The sequence below is a fragment of the Argiope bruennichi genome, chromosome X2, assembly GCF_947563725.1.
Source record: "Argiope bruennichi chromosome X2, qqArgBrue1.1, whole genome shotgun sequence".
NCBI classification, from domain to species: Eukaryota; Metazoa; Arthropoda; class Arachnida; order Araneae; family Araneidae; genus Argiope; species Argiope bruennichi.
Window position 1 is genome coordinate 74,605,441 of NC_079163.1, and position 14,949 is coordinate 74,620,389.

General features: G+C 28.9%; 1 protein-coding gene across 2 annotated transcripts in view; it reads left to right on the forward strand.

Annotated features, from left to right (window-relative positions):
• Positions 1-14,949, forward strand: part of LOC129960670 (FMRFamide-activated amiloride-sensitive sodium channel-like) — a 78,169-nt gene that overhangs the window by 31,789 nt on the left and 31,431 nt on the right. Inside the window, exons 1-2 of one of the 2 annotated variants that reach the window (XM_056074224.1) lie at positions 3,302-3,639; positions 7,597-7,720. In XM_056074224.1, the coding sequence (XP_055930199.1) occupies positions 3,356-3,639; positions 7,597-7,720 (408 nt within the window). In that variant the 5' untranslated portion in view covers positions 3,302-3,355. Of the gene's footprint in view, positions 1-3,301; positions 3,640-7,596; positions 7,721-14,949 lie in introns of those variants that run through there. The other variant, XM_056074225.1, reaches the window with a different exon arrangement.

Below are 14,949 nucleotides of genomic sequence, written 5' to 3' on the forward strand. Positions count from 1 at the left end.
AACACTATTCAACACTTATATGAATCGATTTCTTGGCGATTCCAAGTTTTATTACATGCCAAAGGCGGTCCTACACCATACTAATAAAGGATTCTTAACAAATCTAAAGTGTTTCCATTATTTTGATAACCACCTGTATATCAGCAGTTCTACAAATGAGGGAAGTTCATTCTACTCCCATGTAGCACACAAGTCGAAAATCTATTGCAGATCTTCTCACACTTTACGTACCTCAATTAAATGAAGCTTTAGGATATGTACTGATTGATTTGATTACTAAGCGAATGAAAGTCTTAAGAATTTGAATCCAATTAACCAGAAGCATTTCATCTCTCAAAGAAAAACTGAATTTAACAGTTTGACTGTTGAATACATTAAAAAATTAAATTTATTTATTGATACAAATTTTCAGAATATTTTCAATTTAAAATATCTTTTTTATGCACATAGTACTCGTATTAATAATTTTCAAGTAATTTTATCTTCATTAAAATTGAAATTGTATTGATAGAATAAAAATGATTAATGTAAAATAAATGATTAATAATTTATGATTTATTAATCATTGATTAATAAATCATAATTTATGATTTATTAATGATTTTATTAATCATTTTTATTAAAAATGATTAATAAAAATGATTAATGATAAATTGTTCTTAATTCCAGCCATTTATTATGTGTTGCAATATTTTGCTAGACTGAACTTTTTTCCATGCAAATATATATATATATATATATATTGTTGAAAACAACTCATGGATATGAAATTCGTTAAATAGTTCATGTCTGATAGAGAATGTTTGAAAAATGGTCTGCATTCGCCAATTTTTAATTCATGATCTGACCTTATATCAGTTCAGGAAATGCTCAAGTATAGGCTGTACTGCATGCTCATATGAGAAATTAATTCGAATAATTTATCAAAAAGATTTGAGACCCATTATAGTTTTCAAAATCTGTTCTCAGATGAGAAGACAAACAGACGATGGATGGTAAAATGCTGGCATCACTATTACTGGTTTTTCAAATGCGAAGCATTTTCAGAGAATTATTGATGAATGAGAGGAAACACATACTTCATGCATATTTTTCGCGTGTACTTCAAAATTAACAAATTAATATTCCGAAAAGCTCAAAGGAAATTCGATCCATTATAATTTCAAATTTTTATTTCATTATCAATTTCATAATCTCGATTTCCGCATCATCAATTGTCCCGGAATACTGATTCAGAATATAATATGCCAAAAGTTGAACTAAAACCAAGAGCCAGAAACATCAAAAGATGCTGTCGTAAAAGGTTGCCTGAAATATTTTCCCACGAAGCGTATCTTCGGTACCTTCTTAGAATCTCAATACAACATTTATCAGTAGTTGCTGAACGAATATCTATGAATTTGCTAGAAATGTTTGCTTATTGACTGTATTTATTTGCTTGTATCCTTCCCGTGTCTAAATAGAAAAGAGGACTCATTTTGTTCCCTGTAAAATTGTAATGAAATTTCCAACAGGAATTCCAAAATCAATTTCCATTGTCTATTTTAAGATTACTATGTAAAGAGCTATGGGCTCATTGCCCGATTCGCCTAGAGAGAAATTCTAAGAATACTTGGTGATAGATATGTGTGCCATTCTTTAAGATTATTGTAGTATTGATGCCTCGTCATATTGTGTGCATGAACAAGACCAAACAAAAAGAAATCTGATGTCAAGGAGGATTCCCTTATTCAGTGGAAGATTAATCATTGTTGCCGAAAGAATCGATCAGCAAACTTATATTCCATAACGCAATTCCATGAAGTTACTTCGATAGCCTCTATGAAGAAATTCAAAAATAAAAATGTGATATAAACAGGCTACATCCCTTAAAACAATATTTTTATAAAAATAATATTAAATAATAATGATAAAAGGTTTTTAGTTCATACCAAATGTTTCTCATACTAAAAAATATATTGCGAAATGCATGGCAATTTGTCATTATGAAAATAGTTTTCATATTAATAAAAATATTTTAAACAGATCTTAAAAACTTTATTTCACTTTACAAGCCATGTGATATAGATGAATAAATATGGCAATGAATTTTTAGAAAGAATTTGACAGACAATACTACTGGTTTTTCGTAGTTGGAAATATTATTTATTTCAAATTTTATGAACATTTCGTGCTTTGAAAGGAAATATCAAAGATAGTCTCTTATGAAAATATCTAATGATCTTACAGCATACAAAAATCTAGTCTAACCGGAAATTCCTTATAACTGTATTAGAGTTTAAAAAATCCAACTATTAAACAATTAAAGAGTTCTTTTGTATTTTCAAATAAAATAAAATCTAAACCTGGAATTGTCTTATTTTTATATTTGATAAACTGAAATTTTAGAAAATGGAGAAATAGTTACATTCTGTATTTTTTTATTTTCAATACAATTTCTTTATTTATTAAATTACTTTAAATACTTTCATTGAGATATAATTTTTTTTTCAAATTCTACACTTCTATTAATTATACAAATTATTAAGAAAGCAAAATTGTTTACAAATATGCTATTAATGCTCATTATATTACGCTACAGCCATTTCTTCACAAAGCTAGATTTACATTGAAATTTCTTAAAATGTTTCATTTACCATACTGGGAAATGTATTACGGTATAAAACACGGCTTTAAGCATCCAAATTGGTGACAAAAATATTACAGATTAAATAACTGTACAACTTGAATATTTATGACAAGTATAAATGAAATAAAACATCAACAGTTAGTACCATGCACAGTTATGCCTTCATTTGTAATTCAAAAGGCTGTGGTAGTTGAACTTTACTCACAAAATTATCAAATGAACTTGGACAAATTAAAATGAATGAAAATGCAATTTTAAAATCATTTTCCTTTTATCTCTTTGCTTATTAGATAATAGTTCATAGTTAAACAGGAGCATGCAAATGATCTCTCCAATTGGCAATTAATAAATAATTTTGTAATTAGATTGTGAAAATTTTGATGATGCAAGAAGCTAATACAGCATACTCACGCTAATGTACATCTATCACAATAATTCTGTTTTTATCATTTTTATCTTTTTTTTTGAATAATATATTAACCACAGAGACCCACCCTTTGATATGACAAGCACATTACGCTTACGTAATGTGTGTTTTGCGAATTAATTTGTCACAATCCTCTTGAAATTCCCCGCCCTAGAGGCACGCACCATCTCTAAAGCTACTGTCACTCGAACGCTCAAGTGCTGCATTTTCAGACCACCTTCCATGCCATTTATTCGATGTCTTCTGCTAAGTCCAAAGATGAAAATTTCCAGAAGCATTCCACTTCAGATGTGAAAAAAATGTCTTCGCCTAACGATTTTCCGGATGAAGAAAATTTGAAATCGATTGCGTTGAATCTTTTAACAAAATCATCCGTCTATGCAGTAGCCCAACTCGTATCATCTAATGGAAGTAGTCGAAAAATTTTGTGGTTCGTAGTTCTTCTGGTGGGAATATTGGGTTGCTCTTATGAAGTATATCGTTTTTTGACTCTATATTTCCAATATCCCGTTGTAATCACCTTGGAAGTACAAAATACTTGGAAACAAAACTTTCCAGCTGTGACTGTTTGCAATTTAAACAGGTAGGTGAGCATGCCTTTGAATGAAATTTGAATAAATTTAGTATTATTTACTAAAAAAGAATACATTAATCTGTAAAATTTAGAGCAGCGTTACAGATAATATTCCATTGTTTTGTTTGAAACGTTATGGAATTTTTTTCCTTTAATGTGGCTGAAAACAAAATAAATGCATGATTTCTCTTTACTTAGAATGTTCTCACATTTCTATGCATATTGTTTTTATTTCTTGCTTTTACTGTGCCTTTATATTTTTATGCCTTTTATTTGTGTCTCTAATGGTTATTTTTTTAGAACGAAAATAGCACCAAAATGAGTCAGTTTTTGGAAAAAGGATACGATACAGAGCAATAAAATATAATGGTTAAAATATATCAATTTATTAAAATATAAATCTACTACATGAAATAAGCTTTTATACCAAGCTTTTGGTCTTCTGAATTATTCTAATATTTTACAAATCCTTTCAAAAAACAGTCTTTTTGTTCAAACTAGAAAGATTTCTTTTATAAAATAAATCACACTTCTCATATTTTCATCATATCACTTGTTCAAATTGATCACATAAATGCTTCTAAAAATCAGTGTCTAAAACGACATATCGAATTGATTTGGATTATTATTCTACAATTATCAATATAACATGAACTATAATAACATATATAATCTCCTTTATACAAACATTAAAAGCTTGTGTTTATCTAAAATTATCAAACTTAAGAATACGCTACATAATATCAAATCAATCAAAGACGTGATATTGAAATCAGTAGGCATATGACAGTAAATAATAAATAGAATGAGGTATAATCTATTGGCTCATTTTAAACAATAAAATTATGAAATGAAATTCCTTGTGTATAAAAAATTTTTACTTGTAGAAGCAAAGTTTTATTAATCATTGGATAATTCTTCAGAATTATCGGTCAGGCTTGGTTAATGCTACTTCATTTTTATCAGCATTATTCTACAAGTAGTTTGTGTTTGTAGATTTCATTTGCTTCGTACATAGATAGAAGAATCCCTTCCTATAAAGCACAACAATCACGTAAAATGCCGGTAGTTCTCGATAATTTTTGGATCGTTTTTTTATGATGCTGTCACTTATAGCAAAAAGATTGACCATTTCTCAAACAGCCAAAAAATTTTCTGAAATTGTATGGGGGGGGGGTGAGTTGTTTAAATAATTAATACATCTGTTCCTTTATTAGAAGTCCCTAATATCCCTCAAAATATATATTTTCAATTATATTTCGGTTAAAATATAACACGGCACGAATTTCAGTTTAAAACTTTTTTTTTTAATTTTTAGTTGCAAATTGGTATTATTCATAGTAAAAAATGCAAGCTCCCTTCATTCGCACTGACACAATCATATATAAAATCAATTGTGAAATATGAAGCGTTCTCTAAATACTGTGTGTTTAAAAAGACAAGTCAATAAATGATTTTAAGGAAATCATAAATATGCTGTTATTCTTCACAACTGATCATTTCTCTACTGAAATGATTTTCAGAAAATTCGTTTCTGAGGACGAAAGATATAGTTTTGAAGATTTGGTATACTTTTTTTGCAAGAAAATATTTCCTAGAAATGCAGGAAAAAAAGCACATGAAAATACTAAAAATGGAAACTTTTGTCAAATGCACGTGATAATTGCCAATATGAAGGATTATCAAACGCAGTGCTGTTGAATACTTAAGTTTATGAATTCGAATGTACTTGTTTTTGTTATCACTAAATATATACGAAAAGATAGCAAACTTTTCATCCGTTGTTAAATTAGAAATCTAACGAATCAGTGGTGTTCCGGAAGAAAAAGACGAAGAAAAAATAAATTATTATAATTGCGATTGCTGATACAGAATTTCTCAGGTGCCATTAATGGTGCACTTCATTATTTTAGATTGTATAATTTTTACACAAATGATTTATACGAATATAAAATTCCGCCTTTTTAATATTTCCTTTCAGGCTTCACTAGACAGATACCGAAACTACTAAGATTTCATGTTACTTATTAACAAATTTCATTTTTACTTTCTCGAAATTTCGAAACTTTTTCTATTTAGAATATTGTGCAAGATAATTTTCAGTTCAGGAAAAATTTCAGCATCTAGATATTTCATGTAACAGAAATTTCATGAATGAATTTTAAAAAATAACTTTTTTAACTTTGCAACTTTTAGTTTTAAAAACTAATTAATATACAGGGTGTCCCATAAGGTATGCAGCGTCTAATATTTACAGATTCGGATAAAACACGTCAAAATGACATGCTTCTCATCTTAATATGACTATGGCGATATATTCGGGGACCACACACGTTATATATCAAAATATTCGTCTTCGCGTGTTCTATCCAAATCTTTAAGTACTAGACGCTGCATACCTTGTAGGACACCCTGTATTAATCACAAAGCGATAAACGTTTTAACTCTTTTAACCTACATCATTGTCAAACTGTATTTTGAGTCCTACTATTAATTTAAAATAAATATAGAACACGGTTACAAGTTACACCTGAGTTAGCTTGAAATTATTGAAGAATAAATCCAATGTATCAAATTTAATTACAATTAATCAGGTTAGCATTTTACCTCATTAACAATGAATCTTAATATTTGTTGTTATGTATTATTATCCCTTATTTACACCTATATATATATATATATATATATATATATATATACAGAATGAGAATAGCCTGTCCAGGAACGTAACAAACGCCAGAGATTCTGTTGCGTGTATAAAAAGGGAACGAGAGAAAAGAGGCTTGGATAGTATTAGTAACTCTTAGGCGGATCCAAGAATTCCTCAAAAGGGAAAACGAAAGGAAAGAAGACCTATAACCTATCTTTAAAATAATCTAATGAAAAGATAAGGCACTGCTTAAACGATTTAAGCAGTGTCATGTCAATCATCAAAAGAATTTCAGTCCTAATACCCTTAAATTGGATGATAAAAATGTTTTTAATGTTATTTCTGGTCGGTATAGTATCAAATATCCATTGGAATGATTTATGCTAGATCCGCCAGAATGATTTGCATCAAATATCCAAAGAATTTTTCCCACTATCCTTAAACTTTTAAAAACCAACTATTTGGTTAATTTTATACTGACCAACTGACTAAAAGAGCGGGTGTGCTTAAACTCTTATCTGAAATGCTTCACTTTATTATTTATTAATCTGTATTCCCACTGCTGTAAAGAGATTTAGAATGCCAAACATCTGATACTGTCATTCAGTCACACTGTCGCACCGAAAGTCTGAAATTTATTTTTTAAAGTTCCTCAAATCCCCCTTTCTAAAATCAGGTGATGGCGCTTATACACGTCGAAAGCAATGCAAATGGTTGCATAGAAAATATTTCAAAAATATCGTAATAAACCGAACAAGATTTCATTTTAATGAGCTAAAATAATGCACGTCAACCACACCAAACTGGAGCTTTGGATTGGCATATCTTCACGTGGAAACGCACTTAACTGGAACGCAATCAAACCATTTCCGCGTCATTTACTTCAGCTGAAAGTTCTTGTTTTGATCTCAGTACGACTTCTCTATCATTAAACCTTTTGACATGATATTCGATTGTTCCGGCACTTACGGGCTCCTTCCTAACACTGAATTTATCTCAGTTACAGTCTTGAAAGAAACAACTTTGCGTTTCCAGTGAAACCAAATGATGTGAAAAAATTTATTTACTATATACAGCTGTCATGTCCTATATTACATCTAAAAGTTGCAATCAACTAACAAAATTTTGCATGCTGCTAAAAAAATAACCTGTATCATTTTCAAAACTATTGCAATTATGAAAATTGATCTATAAACACGATTACAAACGCCTGTTGCTACCTGTCATTCCTAGCAAGAACTTTTGCTCCTTGCCTCATGCTTTGCTGTTTAATATATACTATTCTGAAAATTATTTTATCATTTTTTTACTTTTAGAATACCTGTGTTCTATTACGATTGTCTGCTTAACCAAAACAAGTCAGTGGAAGAATGTATGGATTATTGTACAAGTAGGGGTGGATATCGTTCAGAGGAAACATTTCGTCCCGTTCTCCCTTCAGTGAGTGTTATTTTTGGCAGTCATTAAATATTAATATAATTTTAGGGGTTTTTTTCTACATTTTATTGCTACGTTTTAACTAAAAAACGCTTACCTGATTATTTACAAAAAACAGCAAATATTAAAAACCAGGATAATAACTCCCGAAAAAAGACTGAAAGCTTAGTAATGTGCCAAGATAAGTATAAATAAACAACTCATGAAATGCAGCAAATTATTTTATACAATGTGGTAAAAATTTCCATAGCAAATATTAACCAACGAACTATGAACTTTGACTTCTGCTGGAGTTTATTATAGGTTCTACTTTAGCAAGACAGTTAATTTAACATGGCGTAAACCAAATTTTACTCTGTTGCTTTATAGTATACATCACGAGATCATTCCAGTTAGTATATCTGATGAATCATATTTTGCTTAGAAGCTGCATGAGAGCTAGCAAAACTGGACCTGGCCGTATCGAAAGTAATATCTTGGCCAACATCACATTTTCCAGATTTCGACTACGCGCCGACATGAAGAGATTTGGCAAATCAACAGCACATTTAGTATTGAGTGGATATTCAATATAATCGGCATTTGAAATATCATTTCTCTATTCTGAGCTTCTGGCATAAAGTTACTGCTTGCTCATAAGCGTATTTATAAATCTAGAAATTTCGGTGTGTAGTCGTGTTTACAATTTATTAACCAAGCAATTACAGTTTATTCAGAGAAACAAAAAAAACCGTGGATATGCTTAAGTAAAAAGAATTTAGTGCATTCTAAATTTGTCATTATCCTTAGGCTTAGAAGTTTAATATAAAGTATAAAAAACATAAACTGAAAACGAATTTTATTGCTTGATCAATAAAAAAACTTAATTATATGGATATTTTTTGTACAAACTTTCATTTAATCATGTTTTTTACCTTCGGAAAACCTTTTAGCAACATAAGAGATAAAAGCTTTTAGTTAATTATTGAAAATAATTCTAAATTTTCTTTAAAAAAAGTTTTATAAATTGCCATTATTTACTTTTATGATTCAAAGAAGAAAATGAAGATAAAAAATACGTGAATCACAAATGGGAAAAAAGATTATCAACTGTAACGAGACGACGCAGCTTTTCAAAGGTTTTATAATCTTTTGAAGCTGAAGAATTTGGACCTTAAAACGTATTTACTTTATCAGGACTTGAAAAATTCTCATCTTTATTATTAATTATCAATTAAAATGTAACTAACAGTAAAAAAAATTATGAAGCAGAATGTATGATTTTCTAAAGTAGTGTGTATCGAGGTGAATAATGTATGAAAGGTTTTCTCTTAAAGAATTGAGGGGGGAGGGGAGGCTAAAATTCGAAACTCTAAAGACAAAAAAGAAATAAATTATACCTAATGAATTCATTTATATAAATCACTAAAAAAGTTTATTTTAATATTAAACATGCTTGTATAAAAATATGGAAAACATTCGTACTAACAGGGAAAAAATGCTCTGCGAAAAATTTCAAGAAGAGTCCTCAAGAATTCTTCGAAACTGTTGTGACAAAAAAAAAATTGTTTCTGGCCCAAGAGAAGAAAATAAGTTTACATCAAGTTGATATCGTCTTCGTCAAATACGTATTTGTAAAGAATTCTGTATATTCAAACAAATATGGAAAACGAATAAGGGCTTATTGAGACACAAATGCAATTCTTTTTGCATTCAATACTATAAATTATTCAGACACCTAGAAAGTATAATTTTTATAGAGCTTAATAACGTACAGTGCATCTAAAAGTGCTCAGATGAACTGTAGAGTCTTAACAATTTGGTTGTGTGATATTGATAAAACTTTTAAGAAACAGGCCGGAAAAAATTCGGCTATAACAAAAATGTAAATCTTCAGATATAAAAAACCAAAATAAATCATCTGGATTAAAAGGAAGATAATAAAAGAATACAACATTAAACACAAAAGATATCAGAACTCTATCTTCTTTTTCAAATAAATACAAATTAAGAAGCAATTGATTTGAGAAAATATTGCAGTGCTTTGTTTATAATATGAGAAAACTTATTTAATTCTTTTTTTTATCTGGAGGAAAATTAAATATTTTAAAAAATTTTATCTTATGTAAACGAAACCACAACTTTTATTAATTTATAAAAAATGAATTTTAATGTATTTTTCTTTAAAAAATATTCCAAATTGAGCAAAGAAGCATTGGAATCTGTAAGATAACAGTACAAAAATAAACAACTTTTTAGATTCATTTTAATTCCATGAGTTTTTATTATTTAAAAAAGGAAAAAATTCTCTATTAATTTATCTAAAATAATGAGCGTCTCATGGAATTTTCAAAAGCAAAAGTTAAGATTCATAGCAAAAGTTAATGTTCAAATATTTTCTAATAGACTTTAATCATTCATTTTTTCAATATTTCATCCAGTTTAAAAAATTCTCATCAGCAAATTTTAAATATATATATAAAAATTTAAAAATATAAAATGTAGATCGATGTGTAAATAGCATCGGTCAAAATGCTACTAAAAACTCGTTTACATCTTGGGCAACTTCTGGAAAATAATAACAAGGTTAATAGGCATTCATAACAGAGGTATTAACTGCTACCATATGTACAAATGCAATACCTTTTTTAATACTAAACTTACTGAAAATAACCAAGTTGTCAATACAGAAAAAGTGATCCGTCATCTAAGAACTCAATATTGAATCTTTCACCTTGGCTGCTGCAGTTTCTTTGCTTTGATATTTGTCTCAATAGAAAGAGTCCTGATAATCTGCCAGTTTCAAGGAAATGGATTTAGTTACATCCTACATAATTTGGTAACATTTGGATAGATATTTTTTTTATTTTTAATATCTTTAATTCTTCTCCGTTGCTCTCTGTAGAGAAAACTATTGTAATCTAATTATTAAATAAAAGAATAATTGTTATCGTATCTAAACTGTTATTAAATTTTTGTTATTTATCTCATTATTGAATAATTGAATAAAACTATTGTAATTTAATTATTGAATAAAAGAATAAATGTTAATTAATAATAATTGCATACAACAAAAAATCAATAAATTTTTACTAAATGAAGATAATTTGATAGAGGACCAATTTTCCGAAATGCTCTGAGGGGAAAGTAAGAAATCCCCAAGCAAATCTTTCAGAGTGAAAATGAATAAAGCTGAGCAAAACAACTAGCTCTGATTAATATGTTCAAACTATGATTCTTTAATATAGTATGCAAGTATACAAAATATAAACAACATTGTTTTGCTTCTCATTAAAATAATGTATTATAAGCAAACTGAGGAGTTTCCTTCCTAAGAAATAACCTTTTTCAACTATCTAATTATCCGGATATTTGATTACTGGGATCGAATCTTATCCCCGTTAATCTACATAATTATAGTGCTAATGTAATCTAATACGATTTGCTGAATTTTATTAAAATCTGATGAGCACTTTCTTATATTTAACATTTCAAATGCTTGTCTAAGAATACACTCTTTAGAAGATAAATACACTTAAAAAGGTGAAAAAAAACAAACTTGTGTAATATAAAAGTCACAAAATATCAATCATTCTAAAAATAAATATATTATATTAAAATGAAAATTTATTTATAAAAATTGATTCCATATATGGTTAAGATTTTGTCTAGACACTCAAATTTTATAACTCGATGGACTAAATACAGTTTGATTTTTATTATCTGATCTCAATATTAAATGAATTGCCGTTTTTAATTTATATCTAGAAAAAGTCTTCTTGGGGAGTAAAATTGCGAATAACTTTTTTTAATCATATCTAAAAAATATCATTTACCTGGAAATATATTACCGAAAAATTGCAGTCGATCAGAAAAAGAAATGTATCCTTTCAGGGCAAAAACGCGAAACACTCAGAAACAAAATACGCCTATGCGGAGGACTTTTCATCCTTCGCATTTTCCCATTCGATAGAATGTTTACTCGAAACGGTTTATGATTTTTAGATCCCTGGAAGTCTTCCTAAAAATCCACAATAAAAAAAATTACATTTATTAACCTAGAATTTATTTTTGTTAGAAATCGAAAATGAGAATTCAGTTATGTGGCCTTTTGTCTTCATTAATTGTTCAAGATATTTTCTTCCTCAATTAAACGGTTCTTTTTTTTTTTCTATCATTATTTTTACAACTTTACAGTAAATTCTCATTATTCATCTTGATTCCAAGAAATGGTTTACAGTTGACTGTTTTTAGAAATAATAGCTGTCATAACAGAAAGTCTTTGATTATAAAAGCCTCGTGATTTTCTGTTGGATTTTAGCTGATTTTCCAATCTATGACCAGCTTGGAAATATTGAGCGCGAAACTGTGCAGCTCACCAATTAAAATCACCAATTAGTAGTGAAATCTTCTCTATCTGAGTAATGGAGAAATTTGAAAAATAATCAATAACAAATAAGTAACTCGGAAATTTGAGCTAGCAAAAAAAAAAAAGTAATACGCAATGTTGAAAGGGTTTTATACATTTATTCTTACACGTCGTTAACCCTTTCTAGGGCTGTGGGAAGTATGCTTCCCACCAAATTTATTAATCTTTGTATGAAATTATGTAGGTTGGCATAACGTAATAAATTTTGGCTTTAAAGGGTTAACGTAATAAATTTTTATCCTGCTGAGTTTTTCAGAGTGTTCTTTCATTCCCTTTATCATGTCTACGGTCCTCTATTGCTAAGAAATGAATATATGTCATTTCAAAAAAATAATTATTACAGAATATAGCTACAAAACTCATTGAGATTTTGTAAAAAAAAAAAAATGTACTATCCTTTTCCTTCCTGCCATAACTCAACATATTTTTATTGCTATTTTAATTAATATTTAATTTTTTCTTTCGCATTTAGAATGTAGTGTGAGCTTTCTAGCCAAGAGTTTCATTTCTCCGACTCGGTTTTTCCACTCGACTTGCATTGCATATTAAATATTGATAATGAATGGTTTGGAATTATTACACTCATTACGGCATTCAAGTGCTCATTCAAGCCTTTAATGCAGACGAAGTCAAACCCCAATTTGTCATAGTTATTAGCATTCTACTGTATTCCGGATTCAAGTTAAGATTAATTCGGTTTCTAACTCCGGCTGAACAGTCATCAAGATTTGCATTTTGAAACGCTTAAGCTAATCTTCAGAAACTTGTGGCGAGAATTCAGTGAACAAAGGTAATGTGAGAAAATAACCTCGGAGATTTCTAATGATAGTGGCAAGTGAGCATTTGTAGAGTGAAAACTGTTGTAAGTGATGGATGATTGAAATGCGATGTGGAAATGAGGATAAAATTTGGATTCAAGCAAAGAAAAATTTTATGTGTTTAATTTAAATGATATTCAGTTGATTAAGATACGAAATACTTTATTTGAGATATTGACAATTAACATAATATTTAACGGTACATAAAATGCAAAGGAATCTTCTCCATTAAAATTGCCGGTAGGAAAAATCCGTAAATCCAGAGAAATGTGGAAAATTGTCAGCAATCAGACTGAATTCCAGATATGCTTTTTCATAACGAATTACTGTAAAATTAGCTCTAAGAAATAATTAAGTCATCAGTATGCTTGTGACTTAAGACTTAATCTCTTATTCATAAAGATTTTCTTAAAATGAAATGGGAAAAATTCCTTCGTCTCTTTTCAAACTACTACAGAAAAACGCGGAAAAGAGTTTACCTGCAGTTCGAAGGGTTTGAAATTAGAATCTTGGTCAAGATAAACTTCCGCTTAACCGAACTTAACCTACATTCTATTAGATTAATGCTTGTAGAGAAAATATCTTTCGAGCGAAATTTAAACACCAAAAAGCAGAAGATTTTCCAAGTTTGTAATTTATTTTTTTTAAGGCTGAAGTGGCTATGTGGAAAACTCTCGACTTCGGCTCTGAAAAATATTTTATCTGTTTACAAGACAAATACGCTATGTATACAAACCTAGTCCACGCATCGATAAGATTGAAAGAGCCGTACAGGAAAGGGATACTTGTTCATTTTTTTTTAATTTAAAACCTAAACTTCTGAGAAAAACTATTTCTAGATTCTTGTAAGAAAGATTTCATCAATTTCAAAAATGTAATAGGTTTTTTTTTAAAAAAAGTACTAATAAATTGAATTTAATGTAATGTAACTACAAAAAATTATGATCTTTTACATTTAAATGCGATATACGAATTTCGAATTTATATTCTAAAAATATATGATAAAATGTCGGTATATATATAATATAGAATTTATTTACTGCTGTCTTAAAAGTACTTGTAATCAGTTGAATTCAAACCACTTTAACTTCTGAGTTGCTGGAGGTTCTGTCTCTATTATGTTTCTCATTTCTGTAACTTTAACTATGCAACGTAAGCTACAATATTAGTTGAAAATCAAGCGGTTAAAATAAATTCTCAGCTAAATTTCGAAAAAAATCCCCGTATGAAGCTGTACAAGCTCCGAATGTTCCCCCAGACTGTTTTATCGTCTACTTCGATGTAGCTCTAGTATTTTATTTTAAATGTTCCTAAAAATTTAGCCTTTTTCTAAATTATAAAGAATAATAAATCGAATTGTAATTTAATGACAATCATCTCCTGTTCATTTACTAAAATATGGTTATTTCTTAATCATTCGAACTCAAACTTCACTTCTGAGTTGAGCGGGCTATTATTTTCCAGCGATAATTTTAAAGTACTGAACAACAAAAATTGCTTTTTTCTGCAAAATTCCATTCTAAAGCTGTATACCTTCTCACGTTCCTTTTTCCTACTTTCCGCCTTCTTCTCCTCCATCGGACTGGGTCTCCCACTGGGCATGACTCTTAAGAAGAAATCTTAGTATTGGATAAAATTTGAACTCGTTCCATAACATTATGAAGAATAAAAAATATTGTTAAAAAACTCCATGGCTGCTTCTCCTAATTTAATACATTTCACATACATAAAACAGATACTGTTGTGTATGAATATTGAATCGTATAGAATATTTCCATGAAATAATTCGCCTTTCCATGTCGTTTATGTAGATTCATATTTTTTTTTTTTCATATTTATTTTTAAAATAAATACTTTTTAAATAACAACCATATAATTTTTCTAGAAAATCTGCAATTTCTTTCTTTCATTAAATTCTTTCCTCTCTCATTTTCTAATTCTGCGAAAGGGATGCGCAATTATTTTAATGAACAAAAGCACGTCATTATTAATTTCAAATTTCTCTT